The sequence below is a fragment of the Tasmannia lanceolata genome, unplaced genomic scaffold (assembly GCF_043159265.1).
Source record: "Tasmannia lanceolata isolate RefF3 unplaced genomic scaffold, GAP_Taslan_0.1 ptg000012l, whole genome shotgun sequence".
NCBI classification, from domain to species: domain Eukaryota; kingdom Viridiplantae; phylum Streptophyta; class Magnoliopsida; order Canellales; family Winteraceae; genus Tasmannia; species Tasmannia lanceolata.
The window spans coordinates 42,410,859-42,438,295 of NW_027518689.1; the positions used below are offsets into that span (position 1 = coordinate 42,410,859).

The 27,437-nt window shown below is 38.6% G+C and overlaps 1 protein-coding gene across 1 annotated transcript; it reads left to right on the plus strand.

The window, feature by feature from the left end:
• Window positions 1–4,358: 4,358 nt before the first annotated feature.
• On the plus strand, window positions 4,359–22,461 carry LOC143888276 (putative magnesium transporter NIPA3). Its single transcript, XM_077392644.1, has 9 exons — window positions 4,359–4,817; window positions 9,557–9,613; window positions 13,583–13,673; window positions 13,754–13,914; window positions 14,322–14,449; window positions 14,556–14,693; window positions 19,040–19,132; window positions 21,954–22,059; window positions 22,142–22,461. The coding sequence occupies exons 1-9, from the start codon at window positions 4,658–4,660 to the stop codon at window positions 22,240–22,242; spliced, it is 1,035 nt and encodes a 344-aa protein (XP_077248759.1). The 5' UTR covers window positions 4,359–4,657; the 3' UTR covers window positions 22,243–22,461.
• Window positions 22,462–27,437: the final 4,976 nt, after the last annotated feature.

Consider the following 27,437-nt stretch of genomic DNA (forward strand, 5'->3'; position numbering starts at 1 on the left):
TAGTGTATAAGCTTGCCCCTTGAAAGATCCAAGCTTTTCTTGCTCCTTGTGATTTCTTCTTCCACCTCCCCCCTTTCCCTCACCAAGCAACGCCATCGGTGTGTCATGTCTTACGTTGCACGAAGAATCCATTTGTAAACTAAGGGCAACGACTAAATTTTCATTGGAAAACCCAAAATGGATGCATTTGGATGGTATAAGTTGGTGTGATCTCAGAGACATGAGGCCTCTATGGAGGTACCAAAACATGTAAAAATCATAGTAAAATGACACATTTTCCATTGCCTAGCATTGCTTGGTTGCATTTACTATTGAATATGTAAAAATCATAGCCATGAAATGTTTTCAATTGAATGGTAATTTATCGAGTAGTGAGAGAGGACTAGGGAAGGTAGGAGAAGGAGAGACTTTAGAAGGCGTGAGTAAGGGAAGTGATAAATGGCTAAAAAATGGAACAATAAAACGCGTTTTTAACCTGGAATTTATGTAGAAGCCCATGGCGACACCTTAAAATTTTTAATAAGAATAGAAGATATAAGAGAAAGACATAAAACCTTGTCTCTAACCCATCATGATAAAAAAGACAACATTATTTATTATGTACGTATATAAGGAATGCACAGTTGGTCACATCTAATAGCTCATATGGAATCCTCTAGTAGGCCAGCCCAATCTCAAAAGGGTGAATCTGTGCTGGTATTGCATGTACAGTTTACAAAGCTGTGTGCAGCAAGATTACCTTCCTATCAGCTATGAGTGATAGTAAGTTTCACGGAAGATAATATTTTCCTTATTCCTTATAATTCATAATGAATGTGCCACAGGGTAATGTTATTTTCCTTCAACGATGTTTATGGTGACCCATATCCTTCTAATACCCATAATTGAATTGTAGTGAAGACAATCTCTCATTGCTTTAGCTTCGGAACATATTGGTATTCTCATCGTAGAAATGAGAAAGGACAAATCTTACCTCACTCTTGCTATCTCTAATGACTCTTCTGACCGCAATACCAGGATTACCTCTAGTAATTAAACTAGAGGTAGACCGAAATGAGAAATAATTCTGTATCTGTTGGAAAGAAAAAAAGCAGTAACCAGTTTGCTTCAAGGCGCGAAATCACTTTCCTTAAGACAGATTTCGCCCCCACTAGAAGTGTGCAAAGGGGATCCGCGAACTGCCTCCAAGATACAATGAAGCCAGTAGGAATGTCCTACTAATTTGACGACGCTATGCACAAGCGGAGTCAAATCCGAAATGCCCTTAGAATCTTACAAGCCTGAGAGAATCAGTCTAATTTCTGTTACTGCAGTATAACAGTAATTAGATAAACAATAAGAAAATAGTTTAGTAAAACGAATTTTGGTGGGAGCAAGAAAGAGAGTATAATGCACTGGAAGCCTTAAGAATTTTTCCAGAAATGGGTAAATTCGATTCTATCTTGAAATGGCTGGGTTCTGCAACTTTTATAGAGCCTCTGGTGACTTTTCAGTATGAAAAGCACCCCTGTATAGAGTCTTTCCAGATCGGTTTGAATTATGGCCGTTAGATCGCGCCCATACGCGATTCAACGAACCAGATCAATCCTAGAGAGACTGTTGGGATATTTAAATTCCCGTCCTCCCATCTAACCGTTAGATGATCCATCTATGGAACAGATCGCACCCCTTAGATCCTTGACCGTTGGGGAAGGGACACAACCCAATGGATCGCACCCATGCGCCTAAAAAAGCGCCATTAAAGCGCCCTATAGCCCATTGCCCACGCGTGCGCGGACGGTGCGTTGCACCGTCCCGCGGTTCGACCCACGGCTAAGACCCCATGTGCACATAAACAAATAAGAAGAAAGAGTGAAGCTTTATAAGCTCAACTCTTTCTTTATTACGAGTCGTTACGGGACTATCTTTTCCCTCTACTTTACACTCTTCTCTTTCTCTTGCAAAAAGTAACTATTTCCAAAGAAAAGTTTTTCCTTTTCCAAAACACACTTAAAGAAAATATTTTCCAAAAATTGTTTTGACCAAAAACACTTGATTTTGAAAAATCTTTAACATGAAGTTGCAATTGGAGGTAGTTTTAGCCTTATCACTTGACTCTTTAAGTCACAATATGAATTTATGGGGCAAGGTCACGTCAACTTAGATGTTGGGTCGTGAGAAAAACGTTACGATAACATTCTCTATTGTCGTGGCTTAAGTACGTATGAGTGTCCACCATAAATGCAGCAATAGAATGTGTGATGAATATCGTCGCAGTGATTTACATGATCTGCGACAACGGATATATCAGCTCTAGCATTAATAAAGAAAAAAAGTTTTCTGGATGGTAGGAATTTCATAAAAAAATCTTTGGAATTGAAAAATATTTCTAAATGTTCCCACTTTTTTTTTTGTGGTCGATGATATTTTCACACGCTGCAGTACGCATTCACCCCCTTTTAATGTGATTTGACGTCAAAAAGTGTTAAAGTCACCCACTGTTCACATTATATGGGGAGCGATTTGGAGTGGGGCTCATAAATCAAGTGTCAACAATCTTAATCACCATCAATATATTCATGATCGGACGGCAGAGCTTTACACAAAAATTCCCTTGATCTTTCAATACGTTTGTTATCTTCCCCAAAGTATTTTCCATTTTTTTTGGTAACGAAGGGTGTCTTCACCCCCTTCGGGGGTAGGACTATTTCCCTACGGATGCGCACAATCACCTGGAAATAGGGGTGTAAACGAGCCGAGCTTGGCCAGCTCGGCTCGGCTCGTTAAGGTCAAAGGTTAGGCTCGGGCTCGGCTCGGGCTCGAACTAGGCTCGGCTCGGCTCGGCTCGGTCTGGCTCGGCTTGGCTCGCGAGCCTTATCGAGCTTGGCTGGTTGCGTTATATTAAAAAGAAATTTGCTAGCAAACTTCTACTATTGTACTTCTCGGGCATGTGAACATCATTTTTGCAGAGATTCTCGCACATGCAAAGGCCGCTAGCAAAGCAAAAAAAAGAAAAAAAGTAATCATTTCGAAAAAAAAGTGAATAGCTGAATGTGTATAGTTTTAAATGAAAAATTACCGATTGAAGTTAAAACGTTATTACAATTACTAAAAATTTACCAACAGAAGTTACGACGTTATGACAATTACGGAAATTACGGAAAAAAGTTATGACTTATGATAATTACTACTCAGCTGTTTCTACTTTATTATATTTATTACTATTATTTTATACGGTTTTTATTAACGAGCTTTATTAAAGCTCAGCCGAGCCGAGCCCAGCCTAAATCGGGCTCGGCTCGTTAATCTTAACGAGCCTGGCAAGCCGGCTCGGCTCGGCTCGTTAATGATTCGAGCCAAGCTCGAGCGAGCTTCCGAGCCCGAGCCAAAATTGACACCCTTACCTGGAAACCACGCGCATCGGGTAAGCAAGGGGGGATTCGAACGCTCGTCACTGGAGAGCAAACCCATGACTTTACGCCAAAGTATTTTCCATTTGGCCTGAACTTAAACCACTGTAACGGTACTTTATGGTGGTTGCTAGCATCACACGCGCAATTAAAATATTGTGTGGTAGAGTAGAAGTTCCCTCTCCTGGTGGAGGAACCCAAAGCCCCCATCAATCACATTGGGACACCGGACCTACTGTGGGTCCCACTGCTTAGGGAAATGATATATTCGCTCTTTCTTCTTAAGACAGCTCCCCTCCAGCGTAAAGGAGTAGTCATAAATAGACAAGAAGGGGCTGTCCCAAGTAAGAAAAGGGGGCCAGTACATCATTTCTCCATGATTATTGCATGCATTATTTTTCCCGATCCAACCTCAGAGAGACAAAAAGGGAATAGAAAACAAATCCAAACTTTTATAATGGGACATCCAGCTGTCCACCGACACTTGTAGCTAAAATAAAACAATACCGAAACGAATTATTGTGTACCGGATTTCGGCCGAAATACATACAGAAACCGAACTTTTAAACCATGATCGTTTCGTAAGCCTTGATAGAGAGGACGACAGCTCCACTCAAGGTGGGACCCAGACCCACTATATCTCTTGGTGAAGGGTGATGAAATCAACGGTCCAGATGCCCACACACAAATGACATGCACTTAATTCCACATCCTATAGGGCAGATTTCACGGTGACCTTTCTCTTGCATGCAAATAGCCCCACCGCGCATGATAATGACGGTAAACGCCTTTAACTACACGCAGTAGCTAAAATACGCGTATCGAATCATACGCTTACCCACTTGGCCATATGGCTTAGTAGCTTACCTCCCACACCAAAGCACCCACGTTAAATTGAACGCGTAACGCGCGATATGCGTATTTTAGCGTTACCCAGTTCCATAAAAATAAAAATAAAAAAATAAAATTAACGAACCGATTAGCTGTCCTTTCCCTCTCCGATCCATAAATCTAAAAACTCCACCCCCCCTTTTTTCCTTCTTCCCACCCCACCCTGCAACTCTTCTTCCCGAAGCCCTGTTAGACCTTCAGAAAGAGGGAAAAAAAAAGGGTATTAACTTTAAACACAGCATTGCTTTGTCTCGAGTTTTGTTTTGGTATTTTGTTAGTGGAAGATGAGAAAGGTGTGTGAATATAACTGATGGATATGGATCTTATAAAATGGACGGTTACGATTTCGTGATTGGGAGTGAATTAGGGTTTACGAGATGGGCGAGGTTCCTCCGAGTTGGGGATCTTACAAAGGCATGTCCTCTGATAATATAAAGGGTTTGATTTTGGCGATTTCATCGAGCTTTTTCATAGGCGCTAGCTTCATTGTCAAGAAGAAGGGTTTGAAGAAGGCCGGTGCGACTGGAATTAGGGCAGGTAATGGGAAAAAAACCTAGGGTTTTGTTGAACTTCAATGTATTATTTTTGGGATCTTTTGAATTTGGGAAATGGTTGAATTGCTTAATTGTATGATGATCTTCACTGCATTTTGTTGAACTTTGATCTTTAATTTGGGTAGAGTTTAGTGGTTTGTTTTGGGAATTTTTTGAGTTTCTAGTGATTATAGTTTATTCACTATAAACCAGTGGGCTTTTTCAGTATTTGATAGTATTTTGAGAAACTTGCTTCAATATGTTGCCCCTGACACATCTATAGGGCTCATTGTACATTTCCTACACTTCAAAATCTTTCTGGAATTTCCTTTACCTTTTCTTTATGTTATAAATCCATACATATTCAGGGCTTAACACATGAAAAATCAGATTGCATTTTGCGGATGGAAACTATACAAGATTATAATTTTTTTTTGAAAGAAGGTAAATTTTATCAAAAGAAAGCAATGGAGACAAGCAATCCTGAAGAGCAAGTATGGAGCAGAAACACCCAATTTAAGGAATCTTGTAAGCATTCAAAACAATCAGATTTTCCTTAATTGCTCCACTTTTATCAAGTTCATCAACAATGCTATTTGATGATTGAGGAATAAGGTCAATGCTAGAATCCAGCTTGGACATGACGTCTCTGATCTGCATAATCTGGTTTGCAAATATCAAAGGACCGTTACTTACTAAGGTCCCATGAGAGAACATTTGTTGAACATCCTTTAATCTGTTGGAACCCTCTCAGATTTTCCAACACAATCTTTAAACCCTTCTTATAGAGCCTTTACTTCTGCATGGTTTGACTCAATAGCTCCGATTGGGCTGGTGTATGATATAATGGATGCTCGTGTTCATTTCTTAGGACACCTGTAATTCCGTCCAGACCTGGGTTTATCTCCCGAACTCCCATTGAAGCTAATCATCTTATACAAGGTTATTGGCTATCCGAGATAATGGAGGATGGTTTCCATTTTCTTCCCAAAGAGAAGAGTGGAAGATGTGGTCAGTAATACATATTTTCTCGTCAAGGGAGGATTTTTATGAACATAGTATTTACAACATTATGTAATGAATTGTGACATTCAACAAACATGTGTGTGTCTGTCGCAAGATATTTTGAACCTTGGTCGAAAGATTGGTCATGAATAGGGACCTGGACACAATCAAATGCTGTCGGTGAGGGATGACTGACCCCATGGCAACTTCAATCATTGTCTCACATTTATGTGCAGGGCAGGGGACGCGTGGTGTTGCAAAGGAGGGGCAGTGACTTTTATGATATCTTTGGGCATTTTTTTTATGAGATATGAATATTTTGGTCATTTTCCATAAGGTAGGGTTGCCCTAGCTGCTGTGAATGATGTGGTGGATCAAAGGCATTTTTTATGAGATGGATTTTTTGGTTATTTTCCATTAGCAGGGTTGCTTAATTGCTGTGAATGATGTGGATCTAATGGGCCCCCCTTGTCATTGGGCTATTGCAAGAGTATACGAAATAAATTTCCACAAAAATTGTTTTTACATGCTAGCAAATTTCCATGGGAATCTATTTTTGGGTGTAAGACATTTCATTGGTTTTTCGTTTAAGAAGTTTCCACCCTTTCTAACCCGAAATTTATCCAGGCGCTCGGCCAACACCTTAAATTTTATTGATTAAGTAAAAAAGTAAAAGAAGGGCATTTCCTGCCTTACCTCGAAACCTACGAGTCATGACTATACTGGAATTACCTACATCGAATACTTAGAAGACCCAAGGCGACACATGTTAATGCATCCCTAGCTTTAGTAGGAAGATCTCTCCAGTGCCTAAATGGGCTATTAAATTTTATATCGCAAGCATAGTTGGCGAAAGGGTCGGCAATTTGATTGGCCTCTGTATACTGATGAGACATTTTCGGCTTTAGCTCTAGGACGAGAGTGCAATTTCTTGTAGAAATAATTGATGGATCAAGGGGTCTTTATTGTCATTGAGCATATCAATCATCACCTTGCTATCAGCTTCAATCCATATGTTTGTCACACCAAGAGCTTTACAATACTAAGACCATCAAGCATGATTCTAGCTTCTGCCTGCAAGTTATTATCAATATTATAATTGTGAGAAAAAAAAAATCATCTTACTGATATGGTTTCTTACAACTCTCCCACCTCTCGACAGGCCATGGTTTCCTTTAGACGTCCCATCCGTATTTAGCTTGAACTCGCCTCTTTTGGGTTTCTCCCACTTATCTTGAAGCATTCTTGTCAGTTTAGTCGGTGTAGGAGAAATATCAATTTTACTGAGGGTCCAGGCTTCCTAACTAATGCAATCAAAAGATGGAGAGAAAATATTTGGTAGTAAGTTTCCCCATGCCATGTCGTTCTTTATGATGAGACTAATAGGTCTGCCATTGCCTTCCATCCTTCCTTTACATCTTTCCCTCTTAACCTCCATATTTCCCAAACTATAATCAATGGAATAACTTTCAGAGCAAAACCAAAAGTTGATTTGCTTTTCCTCTTTGCCATCTCGAACCAATGAACAAGCCTGTAAATAATAATTTGGTTTTGGATCAACAGAGCCTCCATAAAGAAAGCGAGGCGCCCCCACATAATAGTTGTCACTTCAGTATCGACCGGCACATGATTCATAGTCTCTTCTCTGAACATAGAACAACAGTTGCACATGGATGGGATAAGGATATATATCTCTTTCAACCTTCTATCTACAGGAACAACGTTCATAAATATTTTTCATATAAAGCAACCTATTTTGAACAGAAGATGCTTACAAATGTAGTGCGGCCACCTTTTTTTTTGGGCTCTGTTTCCCTCACCAAGTCACCATATTCCAAGCCGTTTTGGTAGAGTAGAGGCCTGGGTTGTTGGGGGACCAAACAAGCTCATCGTCTTTACCTGAGATTATAACCTTCAATGCTTTAATGACAAGTTCCATTCATTTTCAGGAGCAATATTATTCTCCACTTCTTCTAGGTTCCATTCATTTTCATGGATCACCTCTTTAACTTGGAAGAAGTTTCCATCATTGGCAGTCTGAATTTGATTTCAGCATAGATCAGATTCTTAATTGTTGAGCGCTCTCTCTCAGACATAGCACCCATTTTTGAAAATATATTATTTTAATAGATGGGCCCATTTGTGAGTAACTAACTTTCAGAACGTTAAATTTAGTGTTGAGCATCCACTAAATTAGCCAACTCATTTGCCAACAAATAATGTTCATAAAGGTATTTTTTTGAGGAAAAATAATGTCGATAAAATTATTAGACAAGCAATACTTATTTAATTTTTTAGGGAAATTAAAACGATGTCATTCAAGGAATGCAAAATATATTTTTTTGAATGGTATATTTAACTATAACTATATTTATACAACCGAGTGCCCCCCCCCCCCCCCCCCCCCCGTGTGGGGGGGGAGGGGGGGGGGGGGGGGGGTTGCGCCTGCCCCACATCGGGTGAGTCCTTTTTGCTGTACTACGTGTCTAGTCAAGATTTTGACTATCGAGCATCTCCACAGTCGTCATTAGATCATCACCAGTCACTATCCCATTTGCATTGTTGCTGCTGAGACGAAATCACTTGTTCATTCATTGCAACTTTGCTAGAGAGATTTGGTCATTTATTTTGGGTGTCTTTGGTGTGATTGTGTGAGATGGGCCCTTCTGAACCATGTTGTTGACCTCGTTGAGGGGTGGTCATTTCCCCCTTGCATTCTCCCCTTAGTTGCTTCACTTTTGATCCTTTGGAAGGAGAGGACAAGCATGCCTTCAAGTGATCCTCTAGGAGATTTCACACCATTCGGCAGCATATTTCTCTACCATTGTTCGAGCTCTGCTGATTGGTATTTGGCATGTGGACCGATCTCCTCTTGTTTTTCTCATCGTGAAAGGTTATTCTCTTAACGCCATTCATTGGGTAATCGGGGCCTTGAAGGTTTGCGGATCCCATTGAATAGGTGTTGTATTTGTTCGAGGGGCATACAGCATTTTTTAGTGTGTGTGGCACTCGACTAATGGTGAAGTACACCACCATCTAGCCAGGTTCGGATGTCTAGAGCGGAGTTATACTTTTTATCATCTTCATGCTTGAGATTTTATTCTTGTATTGATGGTTTGTGTTTGTATTCCATGTTTGACCATCTCGATTTTGCTTATTTAATAAATCGCCATCATTCAATCATAAAATATTTCAGCTGACATCTATTTCAATTGAAATATATTTGTGCCTGAAATTGAATTATATTCATCCAAATGACCCCTAAATTATCAACCATGACCTGCATTTATAAAAGAAGGGTATGCACATTTCAACTCATATGCAGCTTTGTTGGGGTTTATGGGAACGTAATATACTAAATAACATGTGTATTATGCACTTCAGCATTTGCTACTAACATGGGAGGGCTGTTTAAAAACAACAGACTCAGGACTATAAGTGGATCAATATTTGTCCTTATTCCTTAAGAGATGATGATTTGAAGTAGTTTAAACTTTAAAGGAACACTTACTCCTTGCATTACTTTCATATTTCTTTTCTAGTATATATTTTGTACGGTTCATGTATTTGTGTATTACTTTAATGTAGAAAGTCACTAGGACTGTGTGGATCACTGCATGCTTTGTTTACTTAAATGCATGTCTAATTGTCTATTCATGTATATTCCATTGAGAATTTCTATGTGTTGTTTTCAATTATCAGATATCATTAACATTAAATGGATGCTTTTGTTTGTAGGTGTTGGAGGCTATTCTTACTTAAATGAGCCACTTTGGTGGGTAGGCATGATAACTAGTAAGTTTGCTCAGTCCTATCCATTTAAACAAAACTTCAAATGCTATTATACGATCTTTGTGCTGCAAATTGGTTCGTATTCAGGGAAGGCTATATGTTTATTTCTTCTAGTAAGCTTGACTGGTTTATATGAAACTTGACTTTTAGATCTCTTGAGCCTTTGTAGTTGTGTTGTGATCTCATTAGATGCAAAAATTACTCAGACATCCATGAGATGCTATAATATGTGTCAGAATTGATGTCACATGAATGCTCTAGATTGCTTTGGGAGGAGTATCATGTTGTTGTAAAGATTGGTTCATAGAATGGAATATCTTGTTAACACGGTACTTACTAATTGTTCTTGTTGCTTCTGCATTAGACACTGGAGATGCATGGTTTGTAAACATTCAGTGTTTGGTCATCATTTGTATCCTTTTTTAATGTAACTTTGAATGACGGGAACTCATATAGGACCTCCCCCTCCGATGTTTGGCACATGCTATGAGCCTATGAAATATTAAATTTTTTTGACAAGATTATGCTTTTTGTTTCTTGTCTCCTAGGAATTGTCCCACCAAAGATTTTTGTTAGAGGCGGTTTCATGTTACCCGCTTGCCAAATGTAGAAAGATTTTATCTTATTCTGAAATTTTCTGGTATTTTGGAACATATTATAGTCAAAGTGGAACAGGAATAAGGAATGCCAAAAATATCTTTAAGTCAAGAGGGAGAAAATATGTAATCTAAAGTAACAAGGTGATGTTGGAATAAAAAGCATAACATAAACAAATGCCCTTTGGGTAATGACTATTATGATTTGGAGAAGAGTGGGGGAGTGGGGAAATGGCTTGGAGAAAAGTGGGAGTGTTGGGTACTTAAAGGGGGCACTAGATTGTTGGGCTAGCCGCTCAGGTGCGTGGGAGATGATGAGTGGGATGGTGTAGTCTCTTAATAAAGATATTAGATTTAGGGTAGGTGTGAGTGATAGAGTTAGCTTTTTGACTTTTTGGGTGGTGATTTCCTTTGAAAGTGTCCTTTAGATTTTCACAGTACGATCAAACACTGGATCACATGTGGAACAGGAACTGAGTTATAAATAGCAAATGTAGTTTGTGTAGTAGAGCCAAGGAAACCGAGGACCACATCTTCATCCATTGAATCTTTCTGAGGTAGATATAGTGGATATTGTTGAGCTGATTGAATCTTCGGCTTTCACCCCTTCGACTTTGAGACATAGGGTGCTTTAGAATCTTGCCTTGGGCTTTCTACGCTTTTGTGAAGAAAAGAAATAGAAGGATCTTTAAAAGCTACTTGCGATTAGTGCACAATATTTCGCAAGCTATTTTTTATGGTGGTCTGGTGAGGCTAAAATAGTTTTGTGATGTTGCAAAGACTTCTCCTGTATGATTTGCGTACACACATTTTTTAGCATAGACCCGAGTCAACATGTGTCGATATAGACACAGATGTGGACACATGTTAACATGGGTTTATAAAGTTCTCTCTTTCACGATTTCTAATCTATTAATAATTATAAAAATAACATGTGTCGATATATACACAGTTGTGGACACATGTTAACACGGATTTATAAAGTTCTCTCTTTCACTATTTCGAATCTATTAATCTCAACTCAACTCAACAAAGCCTTTGTCCCAAACTAGTTGGGGTTGGCTAAATGAATCCTTTAGAAAAAAATTCATGAAAGAGGGTTACGCCCCGGCGAATTTTCTATAGGATTCATTTCATAGAAGAGTGGCAAAGTTTTTCAGCCGGCTGCCAACCTGATGCCAACGCTCCTCCTTTATCCTGGCTTCGAATCTATTAATAATTATAAAAATATTACTATCTACTTTTCTTCTAGATTTTTGTTAGCGATATGCTTAACCTTTTTTTTTTGCCACCTGCTGTTTTGCATGCACAAAACTCTAAGCTCCATCTCTCTCTCTCTCTCTCTCTCTCTCTCTCTCTCTCTCTCTCTCTCTCTCTATACACACAAAAATTAAATTGTTTTTTTGCATGTCTAGTTTTTTCTCCTTTTCATTTTGCATGCCTAGTTTTTTCTCTCTTTTTTCTATCCATGTTCCCGTTTCTAATTTTTGGGGGCTCACCGTGTCCGGCATTTTGTGTTCGTGCCGATGCGATACTCGTGTCCGTGTCCACAAATCACTTGCTCTCTTCAATAAGATCAGGATGTGTTTCGTTTAGACTTTAGACCACACCTGAAAGGATTGGCTTTCTCAATGGTTCCTTCCTGCTCTGGGTTTGCTTCAGCTGAACTCGGGAGTGAGGTGATCAATGACCATTGTGTGCGCACGCGTGTGTGTGTGGTGTAACGCTAAAACGAATACGCCATAATAACATATGCACCATAACACATCGTGTGAACCCAGCTGGTGGGGTTTGTATTGCCTTTCATAAAAGTGATTACAACCCTAATCTGTAACTTATATATTGAAATGTAGTTAAGTAATGATAGAACTGCTACTGCAATGAATACGCCATAATAATTACGTATGTACCATAACATATCGTGTGACTTATGTGTTATTTCCATCACTAAGTACTTGGTCAGTGAGGTTTGTATTTCCTTCTATAAAGTGAATACGACCCTAATCAATTGAGGTTTTGTATTTCCTTCCATAAAGTGAATACAATCCTTATCAGTAACTTATATACTGAAATGGAGTTAAGTATTTACATAACTGCTACTAAAGTGGATACGCCATAATAATTACGTATGCGCCATAACACATTGTGTGACTTGTGGGTTATTTCCAACACTAAGTACTTGGTCAGTGATCTTTCAACCTCTTTCTGGTTTAGCTCAAGTGTTCTCATTGTCTCTCTTTGGGACACCAATGATGATGCCAAAGACTACAAATTTGATGACCCCCCTATTGTGCATTAATCAACATTACATGAAAATATAGGATGTCATCCAAACAACTTCAATCTGCACCCATGGAAAATGAAGCGTGTCGTCCAAACACTGTAGATTGAAAACCTAGGAAATCAATTACAAGTTTTACAAATCCTATGAATTTGAAATTTCAATGAAAACATCGCATGTGCCTGGGTTTTTGAGAAGGCAAACCTATCAATTCTTCTTTTCGGCCGGATGGGTGGGTGGTGGAGCATGGGTTTGGATGTATATCTTTACTCCTAAGGGCAAGAAGGACAATTTTTTGGGAACTGGTGCCCTAGGCATTTCTTTTCTGTCAAGTTGTTCTATTCAGTTTGGTAGAATCAGTGTGGTTGTAGCATCCACTTCTAGGATTGGTCTCAGATCCCTTCAAAGTCGTTGGTTTTGGCTGGCTGCGGGCTTCAAGAAGATTTTGACAGTGGACATCTGAAACAGGGTTACCAGAAAACACAACATCCTCACTAGATTCCACATTGATGCTGGCATCCTCTCTGAATATTCTGTTGTTTCTCTCCTTCCAAAATCCCATGTAACAATGTAAAGGTTAATCTTCCAAGAGATATACCCTCTGAATGGCCCACCACCCACAAGATCACCCCCTAGTCTAATAGCCTTTTTTTATCCTACCGCACCCCAAATAGGCTGAGGAAGACATGGTAAAATCCACGAGGAAGACATGTTCCTCAAGACATGTTTTGGACACGGGTTGAGACTTAAGAAGATCAGAGTGCAGAAGCATTTTTCTGTTAAGATCCTTCATAGTCTTTTCAATAGTTGGAATTCTTTCCGTGCTGTAGATTGTGGGCTTGGGATGACTATATTTTGTTTGGCTTGCCGTGAAAAAAAAAAAAAAAACTTAGTAACCAGCAATCTTTACAACAATGTTGCTGTTTAACACTATCTCCATTATTTTTGTTGTTTATACGATTTATTGTTGCACCTGGTATTATTTAGTGCTGTCCTTTTTAGAGAGCTCTATGACTTACAATTAGTCTTCAAAGTGTGCTAGAACCATATATTGCAAGAGGTGAACTACTAATTTGGTGAGTGCCAATCCAACAGTGGTCGTTGGGGAAATCGCTAACTTTGCAGCATACGCATTTGCGCCAGCAATTCTTGTCACTCCTCTTGGTGCGCTCAGCATAATTATCAGGCAAGAGCCAGAGCGCATCTTGTAGTATATCTCTATTTTCTCTTATATCTGCATATTTTAACATTCATGTTGTGTTGCAGTGCTGGGCTCGCACATATTATTTTACGGGAGAGGCTCCATGTTTTCGGTGTTTTAGGATGTGTTCTTTGTGTTGTGGGGTCAACAACAATTGTTCTGCATGCTCCCCAGGAGCGTGAGATAGAGTCTGTGAAGGAAGTATGGGATCTTGCTACAGAGCCAGGTATTGTGTGTGTGGTTTTAAATTTCAGATTTCGGTTGACACAGAACCCGGAATTCCAGGTTATTCCAAATTTCTGTTAAATTTGGTGAATATTTAAATAATAATTTTTTAATTACCGGATTTGGGCTGAATTTTCGGGATTTCAGCCGAAATTTCGGTTTCGGTCAAGACTGAAATGATACCCGAAACCGAAATTTAAAACCATGGGGTGTGTGTGGGTTGTGGCCTGTGGGCGCCGGGAGGGGGGGGGGGTGCGGGGGGTAGTTAGCTCTGTTATCATCGATTCATGTAGCCAGAATGATTTTCTTAAATAAATAAAATGTACATGTTTAACTCCAATAGTCAAAGTTTTCTTTAGGGTAGGTTTTAAACATATTGAACTTACTAGTTCTACATGTCTTCTGCAGCTTTTCTTTTGTATGCAGCTACAATAATAGCAGCAACTCTTATACTTATATTCCATTTTATCCCCCAGTATGGGCAGACACATATAATGGTGCCCATTGGGGTTTGTTCGCTCGTAGGGTCTCTGTCGGTATGTATTTGATTATTTTTATCACATGGACTCTATTTTACTTTTATTCCTTATAATGATTTGCTAGCACATTTTATTTTGAAGTAATTTACTGTGCTCTTGACAGGTTATGAGTGTCAAAGCACTTGGAATTGCCTTGAAGTTGACATTTTCAGGAATGAATCAGTTAATATACCCCCAGACATGGGCTTTCACCATAGTTGTAGCTACCTGTGTGGTCATTCAAATGAACTATTTAAACAAGGTAACAGGGATTCTTGCATTTTTTTGCAGTTCTTTTTCAATCGAACAAAATATGAGGTTTTCTGATGATTTATTTTGCTGTCTGCCTGTCTGGAATAATTGAAAGTAGACAATGCATTCCTGTTCCCTTATGCAGATGCTGTTTCTTTTCCATGGCTGTCAAGGACTGAATGTTTTGTAGCTTCTATTATCCACCTGTACTGATCAAATTGAAGTCTTCTGAAAATTGGTTTCGAATCAGATCAAACCATAAATCGTTTCATAAATTGTAAGATTCATTCAAATTCATATAAAAAGTTCAGGAAAATACCAAAACTGTTAACTAATCAGAAATATAAGAAATTGACTGATAATCCATTTCCATTTATTAAATAGAAACTATCATTATCAGTAATTCAGTATCTTATGAGTACCATAAGTTGATAACTAATCAAGTCCATTGATACATGCACATTGAATCATAATCTCAAAGGAATACAAGTTACAATTCCATATCAAACATCAATTATCAATAATTAAATATCTAAATATTATTATCATCATCTCCTCACTATAAGAAACACCCTAGTATTCTTGCAAAGAAACATATGCTTCTTTGAATTCTCTTGGTTCTCGTCTTTACCCCTGCATGTATTGAGTTTCCTAGGTCTTATTATATAAGTGAATATTATATCGAACCCTTGCATGTATTGAGTTTCCTAGGGCCTATTATATATAAGTGAATATTATATACACAATTCATTATATTGTTTTTCCTAGGTCCTATTGTATTAGATGAAGAGATGGACATTTCAAGACTATTTATGATACCAGACCAATAGGGAAGGTACAACCATTAATTTGTCCTTGTTGAACTAACGTCCAATATTAATCCTTGTTGCTTTGATACCCATACGGTGTAGGAAATAGAGAAAACTCAATTCATTCCGTAACTTAATGCAAAATTATCCAAAAATATGGTCAAAATTGAGTTTTCACACACTTTCTAAAATTAATCCAGATCTAACCCCTTAATATATCTCAAAATCTCACTTGGGTTAATCTAGATGATCCAATTGAAATCAAGTTGATCCGACCATTAGATCTTAAGATCAACTCAATTTAAAAATTCGATGGTTGGTATTGAATCAATCCAACTATCGGATCACTGCTTAGCTCATATCAGATTCATTTCCCAACTGCTCTTAGCAAAAACCATTATTAAAATTCGAATTTTTTGATTGAAAATTAAAGATAGAGAAGGTACAATGTCCAGGGCATATACAGCTGAACCGAAGGCATCACACTAACGTTGATCAAGAAATCACTTCAAGATCTAAAGGAGATGCAAGCTCTTCACAGGCACAAAACTCTAGATTTTATTTCATTCATACGATGTGTGAAAGAATGGTGCTGAGGCCTACGCATATAGAGATGAGGGAAGGGTTATAAAACTTCCCATACTCTTGCCCAAAACCCCAAAACTAAAAGGACAAGTATGCCTTTTTTTTAAAAAAATTGCTTCCAAACCTCGTGAATAAAAGAATGGCACTGAACTACTGAAGCCTACGTATGTAGAGAAGAGGGAAGGGTTATAAAAATTCAAACACTCTTGCCCAAAACCCCAAAACCAAAAGGAAAGGTATGCTCTTTTCTAAAAAAATTGCTTCCAAACCTCGTGAAAATAGGGTCCTCCCTCATTGCTCACAAATTTCAAGAACTCCCCCTTCACTATAGTCTGGAAAATGGAGTAGGCCCTCTTTTAACTTAAGTCACTTAAGTGGTTCTTTTAAAATAACTAAACTGCCCCTTTTCACTTAAAAGAAGAATTGAAGGATCTTCTCAACCTTCTAACTCCCAAACAGGGCCTATGCTCTATACATAACTCCATACCAAGGCCTAGGGTTGACTATTTTTTCCTGAGACTGTTTTTCCTTTGATGACTTAAAACCTTATAAAAGACTCAATTTAAACCTTATGTCTAAAATTAAACACACTAATCCTATTGATGGACCCCACAATCTTATCTAAGTCTTTCGAGGACTTCTTGTCAAGGATGGTCAAGATCGTCCCCCATAACTGGATTGATTCTTCAAAGTATACAACCATAGTGGCAAGAAAGGGAAAAAGTGGTCATGTCCAAGATATCCTGGGTCAAAGTAGTCAATCCTATGCCTTAGTATGGAGCTATAGCAAGAGTCTGGGCCTTGTCTAGGAGTTAAAAGCTTGAGGAAGTCCTTTTATTTCGTGCTTTAAGTGAAAAGGCAAGTTGGGTATTTAAAAAGAATCACTTAAATCACTTACGTGACTTAAGTTAATAGAGGGCTCTTACCATTCTCACAACTTAAGTGGAGAGAGAGAGAGAGAGAGAGAGAGAGAGAGAGAGAGAGAGAGAGAGAGAGAGAGAGAGGGCTTCTTTCATGGAGTTTAGAGAGAGCATTTTATACAAAGGGGCATGCTTGTCCTTGTGTTTTTGGGTTTCTTGAGCAAGGGTTCTGAATTCTCTAGAATACTTCTCTCTTCTCTATATAAGTAGGTCAGAGAGAGAGAGAGAGAGAGAGAGAGAGAGAGAGAGAGAGAGAGAGAGAGAGAGAGAGAGAGAGAGAAAGAGAGAGAGAAGGGAGGGGCTTCTTTCATGGAGTTTAGAGAGAGCATTTTATACAAAGAGGCATGCTTGTCCTTGTGTTTTTGGGTTTCTTGAGCAAGGGTTCTGAATTCTCTAGAATACTTCTCTCTTCTCTATATATGCAGGTCTCAAGGCCATTCTTTTACACATTTTATGAATTAAATAAAACCTAGGGCTTTGTGCTTATGAAGAACTTTCTTCTCCCTTAGATCTTGAAGTGATTTCTTGATCACTTGTTGGTGTGATGCATCAATTGCTATCAGGGCTTGGTTCGAATCAGAAAGACGTGAAGGGCCATGTGTTCCAAGTTCATGTAATTTGCACCGCACATCCCTAAGAGGTGAAAGGTCTCTATTGGATTTGCATTTTTCATCAAATGCATGAAGGCATAGATAAATGAATAATAGCTTGCAGAACCACATTTGTGTTCATCTTTTAGTATCAAGAAACCGAGGATCTACTGAACAATGTTTGGATCCAACTACATAATCTTACTGTCACACTTAAGAGCCTCCACCTTTTTATTCCACATAATATGACTGTCACACTTAAGTGCCTCCACGTTTCTCCTAGTCTTATTGACTCCATTTGATTCTTTCTTTTGGTGGTGGATTTGTTTTGCCCCACTCAAATCCAACTTAGCAGACATTGTAGGTATCACAAAATCCAGCCTTTGGGGAAGCTAGCTTAAGATCCACTGGTCAAACCCCATTCTAATAGGGTGAAATTGTCGCGCTGTAATCAGATTGGTCATATATGAAGCTTCTTTTTGGTGGGCATACCATTGCACGGGCTTTCTTTTCCAGCTAATTTAGTGCAGGTGGTTGTTAATACGGTAGTCATTTTTTGTAGAAGAAGATAAAATAGGAAGATCCTGTGAAAGATGTGAAGGCCCATGTGTCCAAAGTTGATGTAATTTGCACCGAAATCCCAAAGAGGTGAAAGGCCTCTATTGGATGTGCGTTTTTCATAAAATGGAAGAAGGCTATATAAATGAAAAAAATAGCTTGCAGAGCCACATTTATGTTCATCACTTTGTAGAAAGAAGCCAAGAATCTTCTGAACAATGTTATGATCCCACTACATGATATGACTGCCACACCTTCTTATACCACATAATCTGACTGTTACACTCATGAGCCTCCACTTGCTTATACCATGAGTGTTTAAAAACTCATTGACTCGACTCGGAACTCGCCCTAGTCAACTCCCTTTTACCTTGGCTGCGTTCCGCGTTGCACCACATCCACATTCTGCGTTTTGCCCTAGAGTCAATAAAAACTCCTTTGATTCTCCGAGTTATGACCGTGTCCACTGCGTTCTTGGCTGCGTCCGCGTTTCGCGTTTTTAAATACTGCCATGAATTACTGATATCATTCTTCTATCAAGACCAAATCTAACTTGCTCAGTTTTGTTTTATTTATGTTTTTGGTGGATTTTTAAGTCTGAACATTCTAATTTTCTCTATACAAACAGAACTTTCTAATAATATTCGTAGAAACACTTCCTAGGTGTTCCCACCCATAGCTTTAGAGGACCGCTGCTTGTGCCTGCTTCTTGCAATTAATGTGAAGCATCAACTGGATTTTAATTTAAAGTTCTATTTTTATGTACTTGCTTGGTTATAAATGCCAGGTATTGTTTAAGGGTTTCCTATTCATGTCTGTGGTCATTTATTCCCTTTGAGTGTTTTTGTCTGCTTGTGGAGTGAAATATGCTTAATATTTACATTTTAATTGCAGGCCCTTGATACATTCAACACAGCAGTTGTATCTCCAATATACTATGTGATGTTTACATCCTTAACCATCTTGGCTAGTGTGATCATGTTTAAGGTGATCTTTTCTTTTAAATAAATCTGTGAATGCTCAACCGTTGCTTGATTTGCTAAGATGTTAAGATTGTGTTTGATGAAGAATGCCCTTCTTTAATACCGCATGGTTTAACTTAATGTAATGCCATTATACACATAAATATCTAAGTTTTCTGTGAATTTTCAACTTCAGCCGGAAACCGGGTGTACCTTGTTAGCTCCATGATATAAACCAAAACAGTTGCAGATAGAACTGATAGCGTGCCATTTTCCAACTTCGTCAAGTCATTGTAACCATGTAACAATGTGAATAAGCATACAAGGATAGGCACCTTTGTTTTGTGGGAGCTGATTTAGGTGTGACCATATAGGAGCAGTGAAATGACAGTTCTCAAAATATTTAGGAAGTTTGATTCAATCATAATGAAGAATTTAAAGTATGTGTTTATTTTTAATAACGTGTGTGTGTGTGTGTGTGTATATATATATATACATATATATATATATATATATATATATATATATAGAGAGAGAGAGAGAGAGAGAGAGAGAGAGAGAGAGTGAGAGAGAGAGAGAGAGAGAGAGAGAGAGAGAGAGAGTGAGAGAGAGAGAGAGAGAGAGAGAGAGAGAGAGAGAGGGCACCCTTGCAAAAATCAGCTTCAAGGGCGCCCCTATTGGTTGATTTCAGTAAAGTCAAAGCCGTTTCCACTCTTTTTCTGCGCCATCCACTTATTTCTGTGCCACCATAAATGCACTTTGCTGAAATCAACCAAAAGGGGCGCCCTTGAAGCTGGTTTTTTACAAGGTCGCCCTTCATTCTATCATTCCTCATATATATAGTTATAGTTATAGTTATAGTGTTATGGGTACATCATGGTTGAGGTAGTTGGTGGTAGAAGCAGGAGGAGGTTTACGAGAGGCAGCAGAAGCAGCATCTTTGGTAGAACATTACTGCTGGTAATATGGTTTGGAAACCCAAGCTCCAAACTGGACTCAGAGTCGGCTTCTTTGCCTTGTTGTTTGGTTGTGATTTTCTCTTCTTTTGAATTATATGATACTAAACCAAATTAAAAGCACTTCAGATCATATGCTGTACTTCTACTGCCTGCAGTGTATCCCATCATTAGATAAACTTCTACATATTCTCTAGCAAGTACATATTGTTTTTTTTTATTGCTTTAGGAAACTAATGAATTTACCATTTCAAAAAAAAGAAAAGAAAGGAAACTAATGAATTTAATTTGGTTTCATTTCAGCATGTGCTTCAGTCTGCTTTGCTTTGTTTCTCTGTGTTTGTTTGTAGTATTGACAATCTTGGTCATGGCTTTTTCTTGAAGGATTAATGAAAACTTTATTGAAAACAGAAAAAAAGAACTCAAATTACGAAGGGGCAGAGCTTGCCCCACATGCAAGGAGTCCCTGAGTTTTGGGGTTGGGGGTTACACCATCTCGCTTTCCTCTTCTCTTTGCTGGCCCGAATCAAGACCAACTTTTCTCATTTTGGGTATAGATCTTGCATGATATGCCTCTCAAATTCTCTCCTCTCCGTGGCCTAAAAAAATGCAGATTCTTCATATCCTCAATCAGCCTTGTCCATGACTAATGTTTGTCATCGAATGTCTGCCTATTACTTCCTGTACACCACCACAAATGGTGCAAGTTACCAAAGGATCTGCCCCTTCTCTCTAATATGGCGACGCCAGCATCCGGCAATGAATGCCTCGAATGTCTCCGGGAATGTCCATTGAATGCCCAAACATAGAGATGCTAACATACCACATTCTCCTGGAAAACATGCAATGGAGAAAGTTGATGTGATTCAGTCGTCTTAGCAGCTGTTAGATTTATTTTTTCCTATTGGGCTATTGAGGGTGTTAGAGGAGCAGTGCAATTTACATACCCTACTAGTTGTATTCTCGTCCTTTCATGTATAACCTTAGTGACTCTCTCTCTCTCTCTCTCTCTCTCTCTCTCTCTCTCTCTCTCACACACACACACACACACACACACACACACACACCTCAAAAATAAGATTAAACATTGAAAGATTTGGACGAAGTTTCAAATAATCCATGTGATTCTTGGAAGGGTCATACTAAATGTTGAATAGTTTGTAGTTTACTAGTGGAAACCCTGGCCAGGCTTTATTTGAGCAAGTAATTTCAATGAGGAAGCCCACATCATATTTTCCTTATTTGCTGCCGGACCACTCGTATTTGATGGAGGCTAGTATTTTCTTAGTGCTATGAAATGGATAGCAATAAAGGCGATTTTGATGTGGATACTCACCGAATGTAATTTGATGGCTTCAAAAGGGAGTCAGTTATTTACTTTTTTGCCATTTGATGGCTTAAAGAGGGAGTCAGTTATTTACTTTTTTGCCATTTTGTGCCAACCTTCTAGCATATCACTGATTGCTGTTGTATTGCTTAAATGTTATTGAGATTTGAATATAATATGCGTCAATCTTAGCGTGTGGGTTTTTTTTATGTATGATAACTAATCAGTAGTTTAGTGCATGGACGGACTTGCATCAAAATGTAGAAAGAAACAAAATAAAAATTAGAATCAGGACTAAAATAATAAGACTAAAATAAGAATAAAATATGCTATGAATTCGATCACTAGAATGCTAAGAACGTGCGTTACAACAGGTCAATGTAGCTCTCAAACTTAGGCAAATTTCTCGTGATCAATCATATGATTAAAGTTGAAAATAACTAGTGAGATTCTTCCATGCAGTGGACCCGTAACTGATCAAGAGGTTGACTAGTTATAGATGTTCTTTCAGCTGATTAACAAATCTTGATTTCTCTGACTTGTAATTCTACCTTCCTGACCAGGACTGGGACCGACAAAGTCCGTCTCAAATTGTCACGGAGATGTGTGGGTTTGTGACAATCCTTTCTGGTACTTTTCTTCTCCACAAAACCAAGGACTTAAGTGATGGTATGTTTCTCCGCTGCTTGATTTATTTCATTTTCTCAATATTTTTAACGGCGGATAAGATTGGTGTTGCACCCTTGTGCAGGTCTATCATCGTCTCTATCCATGCGTCTACCTAAGCATGCAGATGAAGACGGCTTTGCACCCGAAGACATTCCTCTTAGGTGCCAGGGACATTCCTCGTAGGTGCCAAGGAATCCTTGCGGTCCCGCATGTATGTATTCTTAAACCAAATTCCATGCCCTCTCTGTCATCACCCTGTATTTCTTATTCCTTTTGGATTGAAACAAAAAGAAGAGGGTATTTTGGCTGCCCACGTGAAGCAATTGCTTCTCCCTTGTACACTTGGAAAATGTAATCGGATCACATCGGTTTTATATAGAGTTGAACTTAGATCAAGGTTTATTGGAATGATCTTATATTGAAATTCATTTGTTGAGGGGGAGACCCTTTATAAGATGAAGGAAAGTGAATTTATTTAGCAAATGGAGGTTAATCATGAGTCCATTTTTCTCTCTAAGGAATCAAGAAATCAAGCAGCAGGGGATTTGGACTGGCTAACCCCAGCAAAGTAGAGATCTCTCGTTTTTTCTAGACATGAACTATCTCATTCATAACTACTCTCTCTTAAGGCTCTCTTTGGATGCCACCAAAATCAGGTCTCATCTGCAAATAATATTATTTGAAACTTTATCTTTCAAACTCTGGAATTCACTAATTATATTATTTCTGAAACTCTCTTAACCACTATTTGTAAATGGGGATTTGCTAGGGACTTTCACAGAAAGGCATTTTGCGGCTTGTTGTTGCATGAGAGAGCAGCCCCCTCAGATGGATTAAATGAATAAGACAAAAAATGCTGAAAAGTGAGCCTGTGTGGTTGTTCTCTCCTGCAAAAGTGAGCCGTGAAATTGCCTAGCAAATCCCTAATCTATATATAAAACTATGTAAATACTGAATTAGAGGAATACTAAAGTGAAGGGCGCTGTTGCAAAAAACTCAGCCATAAGGGTCCCCCATTTGATCCACATCATCTAACCGCATTTATTATTCCTTTAATTTTGTATTTTTCAATGCGCTTATAATTGCAGTTGGGTGATGTGGATTCAATGGGGCGCCCTTGCATCATTTTAGCATTATTCATAAGATTATATGTAAATTCGTTTAGTTATTCAAGAAGGCCCCAAAATTTTTGGCCCATATTTGTCTCATATATCAATAGGGAATGATCATACACGTATTGAATATACTATATTGCCATGCTTCCTAGTTTTTATCATACAAATAGGGCCGGTCATAATTGATCTAAGCCAGTCATGTGGTGAACCCCACCTTAGATGCCCCAACATCACTGTGATTTGGTGGCCCTAACCATCTGTGAAAAGAATGTATCTAAACATGCAGTGACTCAGATTCAGCAGCTAAAAAGCCATTAAAAACATGGTTAAAATGGTTGATTATTGTGCTACCACCTTGCAATATGGGTGCAACTTGGGTCTATTTTCAAGAATTCGTGCTGAGCTTTTACCATAAAATCGGATCGGGTTCAGGTTCAGGTTGATTCCAATTTATTTTTTAGCAAAAGCTCAGCCCGACCTGACCCAAGTTGCACCCCTAACTTGCAGATTCAATGGCTAACGAGTCATTAAAGACATGGTTAAAGTGGTTGATTTTTTGTGCTACTGCCAATCCAAGGCGAGCAATTCATACCAATCAATGTCGACCCATGTGAGTTGTTTCACGACAGCTTGATTACTCAAATAGTGCCCCAAAACTCAACCAAGTTCACTCCCCATTTGATCCTCACAGTTTGCGTGTGCTAATTTGCATATATCAGAAAGAGATGGTTGTATTTGAGTGCCAGTGTTTTGTTCTTTTCCTAATCATCTTTCTTCGAGAAGATAGCCACGCCACCAGGGTTCTGTTGGTTTTCTTTGAAATGATTGCCTGAATTGGCGGGGGACCGGAGACTACACGGCAAGTATATGGCCAAGAGGTTGTTGACCCTTGGTCTAGTTTATGTGTCCTCTTTGGTTCAGGCTGGTTGGAGGTGAGCTGGTCCTCATGTACAATGGGCCAAAATATTCAATATTGACAGCAAAGAGTGTATAACTTGGCTAAGCTCCATCTTACAGCCTTTGTGATGTGGTTCTTGAGCAATTAAAAAATCAGTCCGTAGTCTACATATCCTCTATCATTTGTTGTCATGTCATGAGTGATCAATCACTTCTCATTCCCTTATTTCTAGAGAAAGTTGGCCAATGTATGTCCTACCATGGCACTTGTAGTTGGAAAAGGTCCACTACTCCATTGAGATGCTAATCCAAATTAGTTTCTGGAGACATTTACTTCCATAGGTCCAAGTCTTATGGTCCCCATTAGAATAGACATTTTATCTTGACTTTGCTTTTGGAGAGGATGGGTTAGGCAGAAGTCCATTCTCCACTTAAATATCTTCTAGTGAATATCCATCCACCCCTCTTTTCTAGCATTTTCCACCCCCTTTTGTTTAATTTTCAGTTCTAAAGGGTTTGGAAATACCATTTTCCTTCATCTAATTAATATTAAAACGAGTTCTCGGATCGATGCGATCCAAACCCTTGAACATGACCAAAAATACATTATCAAAAGTCATAGGATGATCCAATCCAACGGCCAAGATTGCCTAGTTAAACATTCCCTTTATTAATGATGCAAAGTACATTATGCATAGAGAAAAAGGAACACAAAAAGCCAACCCATTTACTTAATTGCAAAGTAGTCCCCGCAAACTTCTTTTGTCTCTTATCTCCTCTCCATTTATAGCCGTTGCTTTTGTGTTAAAGTGGGGGGAAGGAATTTATAATCCAACGGATAGTTTTTGCACCTGCCACTTTGATCTGTCTTTGTCAAAATCAAATGGCTAAGAGACTCAGTTCCCCGTGTAATCCGGCGCAAGATGAGATGTCCCGATTGCCATGAAAAAGAAAATTTTGAAAACAGTGGGACCCACTTCTTCACGCAATCCAGCATTTAATAAAACCCAACTAGTTAGTTCCAATTTATCATATGAAAAAATTGATACAGCCAAACTCTTTTCTGAACCTTGTAACAACCCATTTGTAGATCAACAAGCAAAATTCAGGTTGAGATGATGATAGAACAAGGCGAAATTTCGGATGATTTCACCTTCCCAGTAATCACAGAACACAACCCACTTTGCCGCCTTCGATTCCCAGGTTTCGCTCCTTCTTCTTTGTGGTATGTATATCCTTCATTTTCAGATTGTTACCAAAATGAAGATGAAAAAAATCTATCAAGAGAAGGTACCATGGTCATCACAAAAATGACCCATCAAGGAAAAGTTGAAAGGCAAGAGAATTTTGGTAGTACTGAAGATGAGGAGAGGATGGACATGTTGTGGGAAGATTTTAATGATCAGGAATTGGGTCAGGATTCTTTTGATAAAAAAGAAAAGACGGGTTCGATTTGTCCGGTCTCCGATTCGACCTTGGGTTCGGAATCTGATATGGATTCTACGGAGATGGCTGAGTTGTATTGTGTACAGGCCTTGAATATGTCTGAAAGAACTAGTATGGTTCCACATAGAAGAACAAGTTTGGTTGTGATGGTGAAGGTCATCAAGAAGCTCTTCTTGCTTCACAACTCTCACTATTCCAAGAAGAGATGAGAGATTCTATGTAGAAGACATGACATATTTTATTGTAATACAGATATGGAAGGAAGAATTACAAGGCTTGAGAGTTCTAGTCTTCTAAAAGTATCATTTTATTCATCTTAATGATATACTTATATTGTAATATAGAAATGGTAGGAAGAATCAAAGGCTTGAGAGTTCTAGTCTTCTATATGTATCACTTTATTCATCTTGATGATATACTTTTATTGTAATATAGATATGGAAGGAAGATTCAAAGGTTTGAGAGTTCTAGTCTTTGAAAAATATCATTTTATTCATCTTCAATGCCTCTCTTTCTATGGAATTTTTTATGTGAATTTTGGTTTTTTGATTCATGTTCTTAACAGCATGTAGTTCAATTAAGGCAAAACATCTTCAAATTTCCAATTGAGATCAGGTTTTTTTGGATTAAGGGTCACAATGATGATCTCACAATTTCTTTTCTAGTTAACCCATCATTACAATCCCCTTTTTTTTTTCATGCTTTGGTATAGACACCCCCTTTCTTTGTTTCAGCTCCTTGGGAATTGTAAAACACACTCTCAAGTAATGAAGAATCAAATAATGCCCAACTTTGACGTGTGCTTGATTAAGAGATTGAGTTTCTTACAAACTATTAGACTTAATTAAAATATAATTGAACCACTTAGACCAGTTGAACAAATCCGGCACGGCGTTGAGAAAATGGCATTCTACTTTTCAACTTAAAAGATTTAAGCTAGAGATTTTGGGCCCCTCTATTAATTGGGGTCAACTTTATGTGATAATGAGTAACTTTATATGATAATGGGTCTAACTAGGGCTGCAACTCGGGTCGGGCGGGTCGGGTTTTGGAGAACCCAACCCTACCCGAGAAATATCTCGGGTCGGGTCGGATCGGGTTTTTTTTTGGAAAACCCACGATTCCCAAACTCGGCCCTACCCATGATAAATCTCGGGTCGGATTGGGTTTTTTCACGTTGACACAATTTTTTAAGGAAAATTCTTGTTTGACAACGCAACTCAACTCATAGAAGCAGAAATTACACTCACATTACACTTGAATCAAACAATGATGTAATTACACTCACATTACACTTGAATCAAACAATGTTGTAATCAAACAATGTTGTAATTACAATCAAACAATGCTGAATCAAACACTTGAATCAACTCAACTCATAGAAGCAGAAATTACACTCACATACAATAACAGTGGGTGCGTGGGTTTTCACTTTTAACTTTTAACTAACAATAGAAAAAAATGTACATACTATAACTTATGTAACTCGGGTCGGGTCGGGTCGGGCCCCTTCAAACCCGGCTCGGCCCGAAACCCATGAAACCTGAACCCAACCCAGGCTATTTTCGGGTCGGGTAAAACCCGCCTCGAGTTGCAGCCCTAGGTCTAACTACTACAAGTTCTTAGTATAGACTCTAAAGTTTAAGGGTCTGTTTTGATAACCCTATTTTGTTTGTCTTTTCTTAAAGATGACTGCATCTTCACGCCCTTCTGTTCAACTCTTCCAGAAAATATAGTCATTTTAGGAAATGAGAAACAAAAGGGGTTAGAAATGGTGGAAAGAGGGTGGAACTAGCATTTCCCTAATCTTATATGCAAATGATTTTGAAGTTAAACATGATTATTTGCAAACAGGAGTTATAACATTTCTAGAAAGGGCCACTAAACTTGAGTACTTGATAAAATTAGTGGAGTTGAAGC

What these genes read in the sequence shown, in the direction of transcription:
- LOC143888276 (XM_077392644.1), top strand. Translation starts at nt 4,658, where the DNA reads ATGGGCGAGGTTCCTCCGAGTTGGGGATCTTACAAAGGCATGTCCTCT. An exon ending in CGCTCGTAGGGTCTCTGTCG is followed by an intron (nt 14,450 to 14,555) that starts GTATGTATTTGA and finishes TGCTCTTGACAG; the next exon opens with GTTATGAGTGTCAAAGCACT. An exon ending in AAATGAACTATTTAAACAAG is followed by an intron (nt 14,694 to 19,039) that starts GTAACAGGGATT and finishes TTTTAATTGCAG; the next exon opens with GCCCTTGATACATTCAACAC.